General features: G+C 35.9%; 2 protein-coding genes across 5 annotated transcripts in view; one reads left to right on the forward strand and one right to left on the reverse strand.

The window, feature by feature from the left end:
- The window catches only part of astn1 (astrotactin 1), a 192,489-nt gene extending 177,346 nt beyond the window's left edge, over positions 1-15,143 (forward strand). For all 4 annotated transcript variants that reach the window (XM_043260157.1, XM_043260150.1, XM_043260163.1 and 1 more), the window contains 4 exons: positions 4,791-4,923; positions 9,863-9,963; positions 10,049-10,232; positions 14,295-15,143. In XM_043260157.1, the coding sequence (XP_043116092.1) occupies positions 4,791-4,923; positions 9,863-9,963; positions 10,049-10,232; positions 14,295-14,532 (656 nt within the window). In that variant the 3' untranslated portion in view covers positions 14,533-15,143. The remainder of the gene's footprint in view (positions 1-4,790; positions 4,924-9,862; positions 9,964-10,048; positions 10,233-14,294) is intronic.
- Positions 15,144-15,394: 251 nt separating this feature from the next.
- The window catches only part of pappa2 (pappalysin 2), a 44,113-nt gene continuing 43,215 nt past the window's right edge, over positions 15,395-16,292 (reverse strand). Inside the window, exon 23 of the mRNA XM_043260136.1 lies at positions 15,395-16,123. Coding sequence (XP_043116071.1) covers positions 16,016-16,123 — 108 coding nt within the window. The 3' untranslated portion in view covers positions 15,395-16,015. The remainder of the gene's footprint in view (positions 16,124-16,292) is intronic.

Here is a 16,292-nt window from a genome sequence, read left to right on the forward strand (position 1 = left end):
TCTTGCTTTCTTTCTTTCTTTCTCTAATATAATTATCTTAAGACAAATGTTTTTTTTGTTCTGCACGTGTTTGGCCAAAGGTCTCCTTTCTTTCTTTCTTTCTTTCTTTCTTTCTTTCTTTCTTTCTTTCTTTCTTTCTTTCTTTCTTTCTTTCTTTCCATTTATGAATCATCCAGTTTTCTCTAATATAAACCTTCTTTATTTCCTTTTCTCTCATAGGATTCTCAAAGATATTTTTTTTTTGCTTTGTGTGGCCAAAGGTCTCAGAAAATGCTTTAATTTATGTTCTTTTCTTCTTTCCTGTCCTTTCCTTGTTCTTCTTTTTCTTTCTTTCCTTCCTTCCGTCCATCCTTTTATCACTCCCCAGTTCTGTAATATAAACCTTATCTCTATTTTCTCTCTTCCTTCCATCCTTCCTTCTACGATATTCTCTAATAGAATTCTCTAAAGGCCAATTCACATCGCACAGACAAACAAAAACATTGGAAAAAATGGAACTGCACATTTTCCAGTTAACAAAACCTTTCGAGTATAAAATATAAAGTTTAAAAAAATGCTATTTTCTTTAAACTACAAATAAAAAACCTTGCCAGACTAGTGTTCACTAGTGTTCCAACTAGTGAAACATAGTTGACTGAACGAGTTCCCAGCATGCATTGCAACATGAATAAATTGTGCAGTTACTGTTACAGGATTCTTTTCTGTTTGCTAACTAATTTAAACTTTTTTTTGTTGTTTTATCATTATTCTTAGTTATTTGTTGTACTTTGATGCAAAGAGTGCGATAGGACAAAACACAACAGAGTTTCTATTGGTTATAATAAAGGACACTGTCTATACAGGATGCAGTACGATGCGTCAACTGTCACATCCGATGTAGACACGGTATTATTTGACTCAAAGGTTGTTGGAGCAGTAAACAGGAATTATTTTTCATTCAATTCTAAATCCAACAGCCAACTTGAGCCAACTCTTTGTGTTTTTTTTTATTTTTCTGTGGCGTAACTGGCCTTAAGACAATGTTTTCTTTGCTCCTATATGTGTGGCCAGTGGTTCCACAACATTACTTGCTTTCTTTATTCCTTCTTCCTTCCTTCCATCCTTCCTTCATTTCTTCTCCTGTCTCTGTGTACGCTTGCACTCTTTCCTCCACTTTAAGTTATACATTCAGCTTCCTGGTTCACCGCAGGGGAGAAACAGTAATGTCTATGTGTCTGAGTAGCAACAAATCAGTTTAGAGGAGACATATGGCAAACATTGTGGAAAAGCTTTAGGCTCAAAACACTAGCAGCTCACATGAATCCAATTCACAGCTGTTGCCTCTGTATGTTTTTAATGGAATATTCTGTATTTGATAGGCAAAATAAATATTTTTGCACACAACGGCTGTCGTGTGTTTACCATAGACGCGTGTGTTTTAATCAAGGTTTATTTTTTCTTTTTATCCGCAGTTCATTTATATTGTTTCCGAAATGCTTAAATCTGATACTTACATCAAGGTATTGATGTTTCTGAGGCTGAACGTAGGAGTCGTTCGAGGAATGCTTTCTTTGGCTTAGATGTTGAGAAAAGTGTCTTGCCTTGAACTGCTGAAAATGTTATGCACTCTAAGACAACGACTTTTGGTTGTCCTGTTGGTTGGCTGGTTTTCACATATATGATGCCAGATCTTTTATGAACATGTTTTTTCTTTTGTTGTTGAGTGCTTTTTTGTTGAGTGTAAATTTAACCATGCCATTTATTTTTCTATAATTCCAGATAAATCAAGTGACAATAACTGTAACGGTTTTCAATCCATAAATGAGGTCATATTAGGACAAGATATTCCCAAATATTCACCCACCACGTGTATTATTCTCTGTATACAGAGAAGCAGGCAGGACCATGTCAAAGTACTTTCACATGTTTGAACTGTTTATAAATTTGAAAAGTTTCCTTCTGCCAACACGATAGATTGAGCAAGCCAGGTGTCATCTCCAGTGCTTTCCAATGTGCTGCATAAAGTCATGTTCTGACATTTTCATGTTTTGATTCACTTGAAGACCTGTTCCCTTCAGCAAATAGATGTTTTTGTTTGTGTTGTCTTTTTTTAGTGATGTTGCATATAGTACTTTTTGATTTGCTTTGGACTTACGTGTATCATCTCTTCAACCTTGTGGGTGATTCTTCTCCAAAATGTCTTGCAAATTCTCTTGGATAGGTTGGGATCCTTTACCTGGCTGGGCCTTGATGTTTTAACAAGGTAATGAGAATCAGAGATGGTTTTTGGTCAAAGCCCATGAAAGTTTAACAGAGGGCAGCCAGGCATCGTAGTGTGGTCATGTCAACCCAGGTCTTTCCCGTTAAAAAATGGGACTGAGGCATGAGAATGGAACATGATGAAAGAGTATAAATCCAGCTGTATTTGCCAGACACATGTACTTGTAACAATTGTCAGACAAAGGTTTAGATTGATAAAGAAGTGGGGATATCTTGATAGTTTTTTTTTTATTTAGCTTATTATTATTTTCATATCACCATTTGTCAAAGAGAGTTAAAGTGTCAAGGAGCACATTTGTTGCAGTGCCTTATGGAAACACTGCACACAGTTGATACTGATGGCTTTAGTTATGTGGACGTTTTATTGGAAACCTTTTTCCTGCAGACCTATCGCTGTAAGGAAATCGACTGGACGTTTCCATGGCAGTGCATGACGACACTTAAAAATGTAGAGATTGAGCATGAGCCAAAAAAAATAAAAATAAATAAAAAAGAAGGTTAATGTGTTAAGCCTAAAAACATATATGTATATGGAACTTTAATACTGGCATTATTAGTTTGGTCACCACTGTGTTATTCTTTTATTGCCTGATTTACCTTCCGTTCTAAAGAAATCGTCTTTACCATCTTCCGAAGAAAAATCATAAATTTCAAGTCCTAAATTTCTCCCTTCTGTGTTGTTTTCTGAGAACTACACCAACAGGTTTGCCAGGGGGTTTGTCAGTCTTTGCCAAGGTTACAGTGAGTTTCTGAGATAAAAAAAATATATTTACAATATTTTAATACATATTGAGAGAGTTTTAATGACAGCAGCATTAATAAAAAACATAAAAATAAAGCTTACATTTTTAAACGTGTATTACGTGCTCATGTTTATTCAACAAAGCCTTTTGGAAAATCAGTCAGTTTTGATATCGTGGCAAGTCACCACAGATAAATAAATGTGTAGGAAAACACATCCAACAGCACAATAATCTGGGACCAACTTCATTACTCATCATTAGCTGCCAGACCGGTTAAATAAACTGACTGGAAGTTAACTTAGGGCGAGGTGTGTGCGCCAGATGAAATATTTTGAATTTAGTAATTTAATAACATTTTTAATTGTGTCCTTTTGTCTCATAGTTTAGATTTTTGCTCACAATTCTAGAAAACAGTCAGAAATAAACTTGGGTGATACAAATTCAGAATTGCTAAATATTAACTCACAATTAAGTCACAATTACAATTACATATTTTTATTGTTTATTTGATGTCGGAAAATAAAAATAGAATAACAAAGTAGAATTTTTCGAGACTTTAATTCAAAATTGTGAAATAAAAAGTTAACTTTTTAATAATTTTTCTCCTGTGGCAGAAATGGGCTTCTTTATTAATCTAATTATTTTAACATGGTAAAAGAAATAGCCAAGGCACTTCCTACTCTACTGCTCCCATTCAGTATTCCAACAAAAAAATATTAAAACATCATGTGTTCCTCAGTTCATAAATGGTACACAAGCTATATCTCATAAAACCACACTTGCGAAATTTTCCACACACATCAAAGTTTTATTGCCTTTTTACAACATTTCACCTTTTTTGACATAAAACATAGATGTTAGAGCTTGTTGTCAGTGGAACTGTGTTTGACTGGATAAATATGACCTGACCTGCTGCGGTCCCTTACAATGTCACATTTTATTAATGTCAGCGCACGTGTACCTCGACTCTCTACTCCACAAGCACTGTAAACACTTCCTGGTGACAGCAAGCACATAATCACACACAAACTCTTATCCCCTCCACGTTTTTCCTGGCATCGTGTTCTCAGAAACCTGGTATTTTTCGAAGAGGAGGCCTCCAGGAAGACAAGCAGGGTGACCACCACTTTTAAAAGGTTCACCGTCCACAGACGGGAGGTTTCTCTTTGCTATGAAAGGCACACGAGGCCCCTGTGCTCAAGTCCTGTGACGCATGCAGGCCACCTGGGCAAACAGTCCTCCCGTCCGCTTCTTAATAAGAAAGGTAAAGCACATCAGCTCCACAGGTGACTTGTGTATGGGCTCTTTATTTGGTTTTAGATGGCAGACACTCATAGCTCGATCTGGGTCACGCGTCTTGTGTGAAATCAAACCACTGACATCTTCTCCGGTCGAAATGTCCAAACCGCAGGGTCTCCATCTCTGGACGGTTCAAGCGTGTTCCACTGACCAGGGGAAGTAGGGAAACACTTGTTTTCATAGTGTTGGGTCAGAATCAGGCAGGGGTTTTCAGGGCTAGGGAAGTCCTCATGCAAAACAGGGCCCTGTGTTTCCATCGCGGAGGCTTTCCTGAGAAGATGGGTCTGTTTTGCTGATGTTTGTTTTTCTTGCGCATGCATGGTTGTCTCCTAATGACATATCATTAATCATGCTTGATTAAAGACACTTGAAACTAAACAAACAAACAGTTTGTTTTAAATGGTTTGGTGGACTAAAAGCATGTTTTATATATATATATGTGTGTGTGTGTGTGTGTGTGTGCTAAACAAAGTCTTCTCCTTTTCACAGAGACCATGTTGAGTTTTGTGGATGACATCATGTCAGGGGCCAAATCACCCTGTGTGATGCTTGGGGACATCCCTGATCCCCTCTCATCTATCTCCTTGATCATACGCTGTCTGGAGCCAGACACTACATATATGTGAGTTCCCGTTGCTATATAATCTCAAAATAGCAATTAATCATAGAGAATGTATCATGAATTCATCCATATATATATATATATATATATATATATATATATATATATATATATATATATATATATATATATATATATATATATATATATATATATATATATATATATATATATATATAGATATAGATATAGATAAATAAAATTATACATGCATATATTAAATAAAAATATATTAAATATTTTTTTAATAATTTATGTGTGTGCTGTGTACATTGTGTAGATAAATCATATACAAATATTCACGTGTGTCTTTATGAATATATTTACATGTGCATTATATGTACATATTACTTATTATTATTATCATTATTATTATTATTTTCTTAAATATATACATGATTTTTGTGTGCATATTTACATATAAATAGAAATAAACAAAGCACACACACACATTTATTATTATATAAAAACAGATGTGATAAATCAGAATTAATTATTTTATACCGATTAATCAACAGCACTGTCAGTAGCAGCAGCAGCAATAATAGTAGTAGTATAATATTTTTTGTAATCTAGTTAGTCACTCAGGCCTCATGTTCACAGCATTTCTTTGTAAATATTATGCCAGGCTGTTTCAGCGTGGAACACCTGTTTCCTTTGACTTTTCCTCACCATGGCAGAGAAACATTGACTGTGAGTTCAGTAAGAAGCAAAACATAAAGGCCCCACTCTTGGCTGGATGATTCACTTGGACTTTGAACTGACGTTGAGTTGCATGTCTTCAGTCAGATGAGGGATTTTAATATCTGCGTGAGTCTAAGCAATTACATCCAACCAAGGCTGTGAAAATCTGATAACAATTCGTGTAAAATAAGTCTGGAGCACTCCCTACCTATGTCAATATTCCAATATCAGTAGTTGATTTAGAATGTGCTTTTCACTAAATGGCTTGGCAGTGCGTATGTAGCAGGTAAGGAACCTTCTTGGAAAGTATAATTGGTCCAATCATCACTTTTGTATAAAAGCTGATGACATCAGCCCAACTTCTTCTATTGAATGTGGTAATTGCATTGGGGGCCTCTGTCTGTTTTGACTCTCTTGGATAGTTGTGTCGTGACGTACTACATCCTTTTCTCAGGAACGTTCATTTTTATGCCACAGGGAAGAACATGGTCTGCGCGCCCAGTAAGACCGATTCAAATTGGGCTAGTTTTACATGCTTGAGATACAGCTGGGGAAACATTTCATACTCTGGAATGATTTGAAAGTGCGTCAAAGGGTGCACTTCGTGGTAATGGCAGAACCAGCAATAGAAAGATTGATGGCTTCAACTGAGCTGCATTCAGCTAGGAAAGGTTGAAGTAAACATTTGACATTAGTAGTATATTGTGAGAGTAGATGAAAAACAGGAATCACAATATACAATGAATAATGATGCTGAAAGGATCATTATATAAATTAGTGTTACTCACTGTAGGGTTGTGGCCTCCAAAATGTCTCACATGGTTATTGGTAATAAATAATATTATTATTATTATTATTATTATTATTATTATTAAATAATAAATAATAACAGCGCTTTCACTGTAGGGTTGTGACTTAAAATGGGTAATATGTTTATAATAAATATTATAAATGATAAAAAATAGTGAACCCTATTGTAAATTAATATTCAATTCTCTGAACTATACATTATATTGTATTATGTCAAATTGCCAATAGTTGTACTACTATACCACTACTACTATTACTACTAATAATAATTAATATCCACATCATCCGCATCATGAATACATATGTTAATAATATTTAAACACCATAAAAGCATTTGTTATTGCATATATAAAAAGTTTTACATTTTTATATAGGTGTGTGTTCTTACTCTAATCCCTGAAGTCTGCAAACATCTGGCTCTGTTGTCTCTGTTAAACGCATTGCAGCATTTCTAACATTGGTCTGTGTTCGTGCAGCTTTCATGTGGGTATTCGATCATGTAGGTGCTTGAATTTAAACACCCGGCTACCTTTCCTCCTGATTTCCTGTGCTACATGTCCTGCACATATGCAGCCAGTTAGCACACACATGCGTTGTGAACACGCAGGGCACGCTGAAGACATTAAACCAGCCCATGGGGAGGATTGGGTACTCCTTACTATACCTCTTTCCAAATGTTTTTGATATTTGACCGTTGTTCAAAGAAGCACAGATTGTCTTTATATTATTTATGGACCTGTTCAGTGTTATTGTCAGCTTCATTTCAGAGTTTTAGGTTTCAAGAAAAATACAGTGGGGTCCAAAAGTCAGCTAGTGAAAATTCTTCTGTTTAGCATCGCTTTAGTTTTAGAATAATAATAATAATAATAATAATAATAATAATAATAATAATAATAATAAATGAATGATTGTTGATTTTAATTATTTATGCATTTATTTAATTATTTATTCTAAAGAAATCTGTCACCAAACAAGTCTATGGAATATAAGCACAGTTGATATTACTAATTAAGGTTTATTATTGATGTTGTTGTTAATAATAATAATAATAATACTATCATTTAAAGGCAAAGACTATAAACAACTCTTAAAGAGCAGTTTAGACTGCATGAATCCCTCTTCATCCATAAATCACACATGAGCGGCTCACCTTTCTCTACCTCACATGCACTCTCCCCTTGGCACTTTAAAGGATCTCACTTCTGCCGTACTGCAGGTGGTAGCTGTTTGTAATATCTTCCACTAGATGGAGATATCACTCAACTTAATGTTTACAACCTGCACCTCATAGCCCGCGGCATATATCATCAGTGATAGAGTAATTGCAGCAATGTTTTGGGAGTGAGTGGGTACACCGCCACAGCTGCTTGCTATTGTTCAGTTCAGTTGTCTGCACTTAAGGTCTCTTCAAATCAAAGCCATGAGCCGAAGGTAAACTCATGCTTATGTAATGGGAGTGGTGCAGTCATGCATTTTGATTTTAATGGAGGTATATGCTGTTATATGATTACATAATTCGCAGACTGAAACAATTTGTTCACTCTGAACTTCAAAGGCCTCCTAAAAAGGTAATGGTTCATAATTTCCGAGATCTATTTGAAAGTGTTATTTCCAACCGAATCCAGGAATAAATCCAAATACACTTCTTTATTCATTTAACCTTAACCCTGACCTTTGTTCATGTTATTGTTTAAGACATGCGTTATATTGTATTTGTATATTATTATAAAAATATATGTAATTTGTAAAATGACAATAATAATAATAATAATAATAATAATAATAATGATGATAATATAATGATGATGATGTAGTAGTAGTAGTAGTAGTAGTAGTAGTAGTAGTAGTAGTAGTAGTAGTAGTAAATACATACATACTTAAATACAAATAAACCAAAATACACATCTTTATTAATAATAATAATAATAATAATAATAATAATAATAATAACTAGAAAGTACATTTCCTGAAGAAAATGTGAGTGGTGCTTGCCGTGGCAAAACTTGCACACGGTTGCCACTAACTATTGAGTTTTATAGAGTTCTCATCATGAATGAGCATGTAACTAGTTACTGTTAGCATGTAGTGCTGCTAGCATGACTAACATGTCTGAAGTCCGGTTTGCTAACACAAGTCAGAAGAAACAATTCCCATGTCTATGCGATATTGTGATGCAGAGATATAGGTCTTGCTAATCGGTTGCTAGGGTACATTGTTTGCTTGCTAGCAAGTGGATTGGCAGCTGACCATCATGATGCATTGAAGACTGCTTGTCATTATGAATGATGTAAACCAACCCCCGTGTCTCTAAGACATTCATATTTGAAGTATGCCTGTGTGGGCTTGGGTTGCTAAGGTCATTGATAGTGATAGTAGAAAAAAGTTAAGTAATTCATGATTAGCTGTCTGCTGCCCTGAGTCAAACGAGCCCACCCCCATGTCACTGTGATGTTCGGTTTTGAAGATATGACCGTTTAGGGTTTGGTTGCTAGGTTGTTTGGGCATGGCTAGGAAGCGTCAATGGTGATTGATGATGGGTTGTTTCCGCACAAAGTCTTTACGACGTTCTGATTTAAAGATATGCCTGTTTAACACTAGCATATCTCTAGCATTATTACCATGTGACTAGCATGTTGTTAGCATGGCTAGCATGTCTCTATCATGCTTAGCAAGTGACTAGTATATTGCTAGCATGTCGCTAGCATGATTAGCATGTTACTACATGTTGTAGCAAGTGATTAGCATGTTTCTAGCATAACAAGCATGTCACTAGCATGTTTCCAGCATGATTAACAAGTGACTAGCATGGGACTAGCATGACTAGTATGTCACTAGCATGTGTTTAGCATGTTTCTGGCATGACTAGCATGTCGCTAACATGTTTCTAACATGATTAGCAAAGTGACTAGCATGTCACTAGCATGTGTTTAACATGTTTCCAGCATGATTAGCAAAGTGACTAGCATGTTGCTAGCATGGTTAGCAAGTGACTAGCATGCTAACATAACACATGTTGCTATTTACTATTGTGCTTCATAGGGTTCTCAGTTTGAATTAACACTTAGCTAGTCATTATTAGCATGTAGCTATTCAGTGCTAAAATTACTAATATGTTTGAGGTCCGGTCAGAAAAGTCAGAAGAACGAGACTTTGATTGGTTAGCTGAGTAAAAGAGCCCACCCCCATGTCTCTATGACATTTGGCGATAACTGCGGGACGAGTTACGTGCCGAAATTTGTACGGAATCTATAATAAGAATAAGAATAAGTATTAGGAATAGTAATAGTGTGCTTTGCCTTTACAAGGCAAAAAAAAGAATAAAAGCTGTGGTGCTTATGTTGGAGATGTGGATTAAATTTGACTCGTAATCATATTACCGTAAAGATGACTGTATTTAGTACTCAAGGATTGAGTAAGTGATAACTGTCTAAATGTGCCTTGGCAGGTTTCGGCTGTGGGCGGTGGACAACACGGGTCGTCGTTCCAGTCCGAGTGAGGTGACGATCAAAACCCCCTGTCCCGCTGTGGACGATGTCAAGGCTCAAGGTAGAGGACTGCTTACGCAAGTGTCTTAGGTTCGGAAAGCATGCATAGGATTTTAAGTCATCTGAATTGGTTGAATGTCCCTCAGAAATAGCAGACAAGATTTACAATCTATTCAACGGCTACACCAGCGGGAAGGAACAGCAGACGGCCTACAACACTCTCATGGACCTCGGTTCACCAACCCTCCACCGGGTCCTCTACCACTACAACCAGCGCTACGAGAGCTTCGGGGAGTTTACGTGGCGCTGTGAAGATGAACTGGGACCCAGGTTTGTACAGTAATGAAGCATGTATATTAAGTATAATGATCGAGCATTTATTTCAATATTATTTTTAAATTAAGTTGCATGAATGCTTACTTTTTTTTTTTATTATTGATTAATTATATTAAGTGGGGTTTTTTTTATAAACTACATAATTTAGAACTAAGTAAATTAAGCACAATTCCACCATTTTTGGACACACAATTTTGTCAGAATACATCATGGGATGCTGCCGAGGAATGCATGTGGGAATGTTAGGGGGACACATTAATTTTTTATTGATCGCAGTTAAACCCGATATCTTGTTTTACAAGCTTTTGTATGTTTTTTTATGTTTTTCATTGCTCCCTAAATTACATAGTAAACACAGATTATTCTATTACGTATCTTAACGTCAGACATGTGATTAGAGCATTTGTGCTAATTAAGTTTAAATTGAATGCAATCAAACTGATTACAGTACATTTAAAGGGATCGCTAAAGCATCACGCTGACCACAAAACAGGGTGGTAATCTTTATACACCCTCCAAAACAAACCAAAGACAAATAAGGTCTGGATTTTCGAATTGCACCGAAACGCTTTCTAAACACAGCCATGTGTTGGATATAAAACTCGAACGCTTCCTCGCTGATGCACAGTAGAGGCAGGTGAATTTAATTATGGCCGTTTGGACAACCCTACCTGAGGTCTCGGTTCAAATTGAAAGGTTGTATTTAATTGTCTCCATGTTGCAAGGTTTTCCTTTCTTGCTTCTGAGTGGCCGCATTAAAGCACACTTGTATCAAATACTATCCCACCCAGCGTGACTGATGAGAGGGAACCGCTGTGAGAACTTTAACAGAAGGTGCTTTCAGACCAAGACCATGGATTCATGCTAGTTTAATTAGATTCAGGCCTGTGTTTTCTTAGAGCAGTCAACGTTTGGCTGGTTAGCACTTTAGTTAGCTTCTGTACAAAAAAAGTCACTCGGGTGGTATTCGTTTAAAATTACACTTACTTTGGTATAAAAATAATGTATATTATTTATTTATTTGTCGGTTTGTTTGTTTAACATTTAATTTATTTATTGTTTTTATTTTTCTGTCTGAAAATGTGTCTTAACTGTAGCATTAAGGCAGTAAAAAATCCCTATGCTTTATATCCTGAAGAAATTATTAAACTATTAAAACTAAAAAATATTGCTTTTAATATTTTCATTAACATTGTTTCATTTAATCTTGTCAAATATGTCTTTCTTTGTAGTTGTTTAGTTAAGTTTTTTTATTATTATTATAATTATTATTATTATTTATTAATACTTTTTTTGTTAATATTACTTTTTTTAGCCTTTCCTTAGGAAGACCCTATGCTTACTAAAGGTTAAAAGGTTTGTGGATCCCATGCTTAGTCAAATGATTTCAGAAATTATATCACTGCCCATCACCTATATTTGAGATAACTGGGTCAAAATGATTGCAGGTTAATTACTATTAATTGACCCCCTAAAGCTGTCTCCTCCGACAAATGCATCGACATAATCCAAAAACAACATCAATTCGTAATTAATTCACCCTGATATTTGCACAATGAAGGGTGCGTGTGATCATGCCCCTATGATCGACCCAGTTCCATGAAATATTGCGCAAGTTTTCGACTTCAGATAAGCTGTTCTAGTGGAGGTCTGGGGAGATGGGCCATTATCTCCCCAGCATCTGTCTTCCAAACAACTCAAATGCGTCATTTCCAATCTCATTGCGTCCATACAGCATTTTTTCAGCATAGGATAGGATGGAAATATAAACAAAGACGATTTGTTTCTGTTCAATACAAAAGTTCACTGGGGTTTCCTCATCTGCAGCATTTAAATGCGATTTCCACGAACTAGTCATAATACAAGATAGTTGTAATTAAACTGGCCCCCCTCAGTATATAAACTGGTTCGGACTTGGAAGAAAATACCTTTAAACAAAAGATATTATTCCCTGCGTTTTCTTTCTTGTTGAGATATCAAGACAGAATTTATTCTGACTCATTCCTAATCGGTGGGCCCATTGGTTGGACTGACTCACGCTTTAATTGGTGGAATTCAGTCTGTTCGTTCAAAGTTCTTTCGCTGTTTTCGTTGGACATTAATGCTGTAGAGTTACTATAGCGAACTGCGTTGAGTCATGAGACAATTCCAAATGGATGTTATGGAAGCGGTAGGTGTGTTACTCTGAACGCTGGTGGAATGCAGTTGATTGTTTCCTCTCAGACAAGCGAGAGCGAGAGCGAGAGAGAGTCACTGGCAGAGCCCAAGAGGTTGAAAACGTACCTTGGAAATAAGAGGCCATTTTCCACTTCCATACATGCCGGGATTTATGGTGACAACCGTTGCTATTTGGAGACCAAAACTGACTTTTTTGAAAAATTAAAGGATAACAAACCACAGGGTTTTGTTTTAAGCAAATAAACATCCAAATTCCTACGACCACTGAAATGTGGCAAGATATTAAAAACATAAATACACTCAAAAGAATGATATAAATGACAACATCTCTACAGCAGACGGGAATATTTTTTTTTTTTCATTTAATATGCGAGTGATTTCTGACATCGTTAAAATCCCATTAATATACCTTGTGAATTAATTGGAGGCCAAACTAAATAATGAATTTATACTTATCGCGTGAAACCTCAAGAAATTTCAAAAGCAATCAAACAAGACGTTGTGCGTTCAGTTGAATCGGTTTAAGCCACATTTTAATCGTAAACACACTTAAAAATGCACTTAGCTTCCCCAAAAGCCTGGTTGGTCCACACAGATTTGTTTTTTGGTATTTATGTGGTAGAGTGTCGAGCTTCTGGTTTGGCAGGGGTTTGAAGTGAAGCTATGACTTAGGAATGAGGTGCACTTTCCGTACTTTTGGTATCGCATTTCAGCTTCTTGTCTTTTGCGAAGGATATTGGCGCTTCATCGCATTCGCACATACTCAATAAACGGCCCTCTCAAGTCACCGTCGCTAATAGAATTCACAGGTACTTAACCTTAGCTGCCGCTCACCTAATCGCTCCTGTGTTACCTCAGAAGCTTCTTGATGGGAAAATTTCTATTTTCTAGGCTTTGCCATTACAGTTTGATATAAAAACACCACAGGCTTGATTTATGGTCAGAGTCCTTGGTCCAGATTTTGAAGAGCGTCATTTAAGTGGCGCAGACAGAAGACCTGTGTTTTAGCTGAATATGGCCATCGCCTGCAGTTTATATTTGTTATATCGGAGTCTCCCATCAATCTTTCAGTCTCGTGCTCCGGAGCAGCTTGTGAGGTGGGCATTCTCAGAATGGATAAACGGAATGGAATGCTCAATGTTTAAACCACCAGAGGAAGAAAAATTGCAAACCACTGTCAAGAGCATTGCATAATAGCAATGCTGTAAAAACTATGCAGTAGAAATATCACAACGGATGTTAGCAGAAAACACTTGCACAGCGAGATAAAAGGTGTGCTGTTGAATAAATTAATTTGATAGTACAGAAAAACAACAACAAAAAAGTAAAAATATCATTATATCTGTGTGTGTGTATTTATCAAAGATGAACAAATACACGCATATGCATTTGTATATTAAAAAAAAATCCTTTGAGTAATATGTAATAAAAAATCCTAATAATGTAACATTTTATTAAAAATTTTATATAATATATTTTAAAATGCATTTTATTCCTGTATTTTTTTTCTCCAGCTATCACAGTGTCACATGGTACTTCTGAAATCACTGTATTGTTGATTGCTGAATAATTTTTATAATAATATCTATTATGAGTTGAAAACATTTTTGCTGAGAACAGTTATTTATTTCAATGAATATAAAGTTCTTTCTATTTCATGACAACTATACTATTCCTTCCATACTTCGGAACATTCTTGACCAATTTAATAAATCCATGCTGAATTTTATTTTATTTCTTTATGTTTCTCTTTCTTTCCTTCTTCAAAAGAATGTTGCATAGTTGCTTGAAATGCATTACATATGCATTAAAGTCAATCTGTGATGTATAATCATTAACACACATCACTAAGTATGATCTTTGTGTCTGCTACTGCAGGAAAGCAGGATTGATCCTGTCTCAGCTGGATGAACTCAGCGGTTGGTGCCGGGGTCTCCTCCAGGAACCAAAAATTGGCTTGCGCAGAGCATCCCTCAAGTATCTGTCTTGTCGTTATACAGATACCAAAGCATTCGGGCTCAGCTGGGTGAATCTCGGCCAAGACTTACGTAAGGCCTGTGAAGATCAGATGCTCTCCGTTATGTACAATGATTATGGAGAACCCAAGGAACTTTAAACCGATTTGGACAACAAGAGGACCAGTCAGGGGCCATACCGCAACTCGGCCTCTCTTTTAGGGCTTCTCTTTAGAGAATCTGCTCTATCAGTTTTAACATTAATTGGTCGTTTAATGATGAAGAGGAAAATATTTTCTGAAAATATGGGCCCATCCTGATTTTTCAAGAAGCATTCAAATGGTGTGTCTCTGGGCTTGCAAAATAAAAATGTACAGTGTACAGTCAAAGGAAAGTCGCATTAAAGTGTCATTTAGACCTAGTGGTGTATTTTGTCAAATAGTGCATACACCAGCTTGTATAGGTAGGACTTTTTCACAAGAACTAAAACTATATCTTCTTAATGTGCTGAAAATGTCTGTCTCTGTAGTGCATATAGATACTGTATGGAAAGAGCTATAACAAATGTAAATGTTAATTAACTATTAAACACATTACTAATGTGCTGAATGTAGTATTAAAACTAAGGTATGAGAGGTCAAGAAACTGTACAGGAGTTTTTTTAAAGTACTGTATAAGCAGTATTACGAAAAATAACCATTTTAAAGTTGTGTACAGTAACATGTCTTGTTTATGTTTTATTTCCTATTCCAAATAAAATCGACCAAATTAATTCAATGATTATTTCATCGTGCAACTGAAAGTTAAAAGTAACGAGGGCTGTTTTTACAGTCGCAATGAAACAAGTACGATAACAAATGTGTGCCTATTTAAATAATGTATTAACAATTAATATTTCACTTAATATTTATAGGATTATGTATTGTAATTTTACTTGCCATCATTTGGTGTTTTAAAAAGATATACTGAAAGACATTTTTTTGGTTTGTTTTAATTATAAAAAGCACAATTATAGACATAATCTATTTTGAACCGACCAAACTTGTGTATTTATTATACTTTATTGATATGACAGTGAACCTACACGTTAACAGACAGAAGAGCATACAAAAATAGTATCATATATTTCCATTACAATCGCTATAAATGAACTCTTTTCCCAAAGCACACATGCATTTCACAGATTTTGCATGTACATGTAGAGGGTATAAAATAATGATATCTTGAACTGACCGTCTGAGATAAGCACTTGTTTATATACCAGTATTAATGACATATAGGTGGAAATAATATTGAGAATGTGGCTCACAACAAGCAAGAGCTATTTGTATAAAATATTCATAAAAATCAGCTACACTTGAAACATGTGCGTGTGTATGTGTGTTTGGTGTACGTAAATGCTTGTGGGCTAAAATATGGGTCATATCTACATCTACATCTATGTTAGAGATCTTGAAAATATATTAGGTATTATTTCATAGATTAGTGTTGAAGAGGATTGTTTTTATGCACTTCTATGGTTTGAATTACTGCCTTTGATCAGCTTCGCTCTCATGTGGAGTGAGAAACATTCAGGTTATTGTTTGACATTTTCTTTTCGAGCCAATCTGAGAGCTGTCCGCGAGCTCTCCGCCTCGCTATCATTCACAGCGCTCCTGGCTCCTTTCGCTTGGCTGTGCCCTTGTTCTCCTCGGCTTCGGGGTCACGGCAGGTGCACTCATCGTGATCGCAGTCCACCCCGAACTGAATGACCTGTCAATCAATCGGACACGCTTTTACAAACAACGTCCAAAAAAACATCGGGCCACAAAAATCTGATACGGTATTTGGGAGCCACACGCAGTCTTTGAACGAGAGATCAAAGTGCACTTTGGATAATTCGGCTCAAAATACTTGAAGACATTGCAGTAGATCAAAACAA

This window comes from Puntigrus tetrazona, chromosome 2 (assembly GCF_018831695.1).
Source record: "Puntigrus tetrazona isolate hp1 chromosome 2, ASM1883169v1, whole genome shotgun sequence".
Classification (NCBI taxonomy): domain Eukaryota; kingdom Metazoa; phylum Chordata; class Actinopteri; order Cypriniformes; family Cyprinidae; genus Puntigrus; species Puntigrus tetrazona.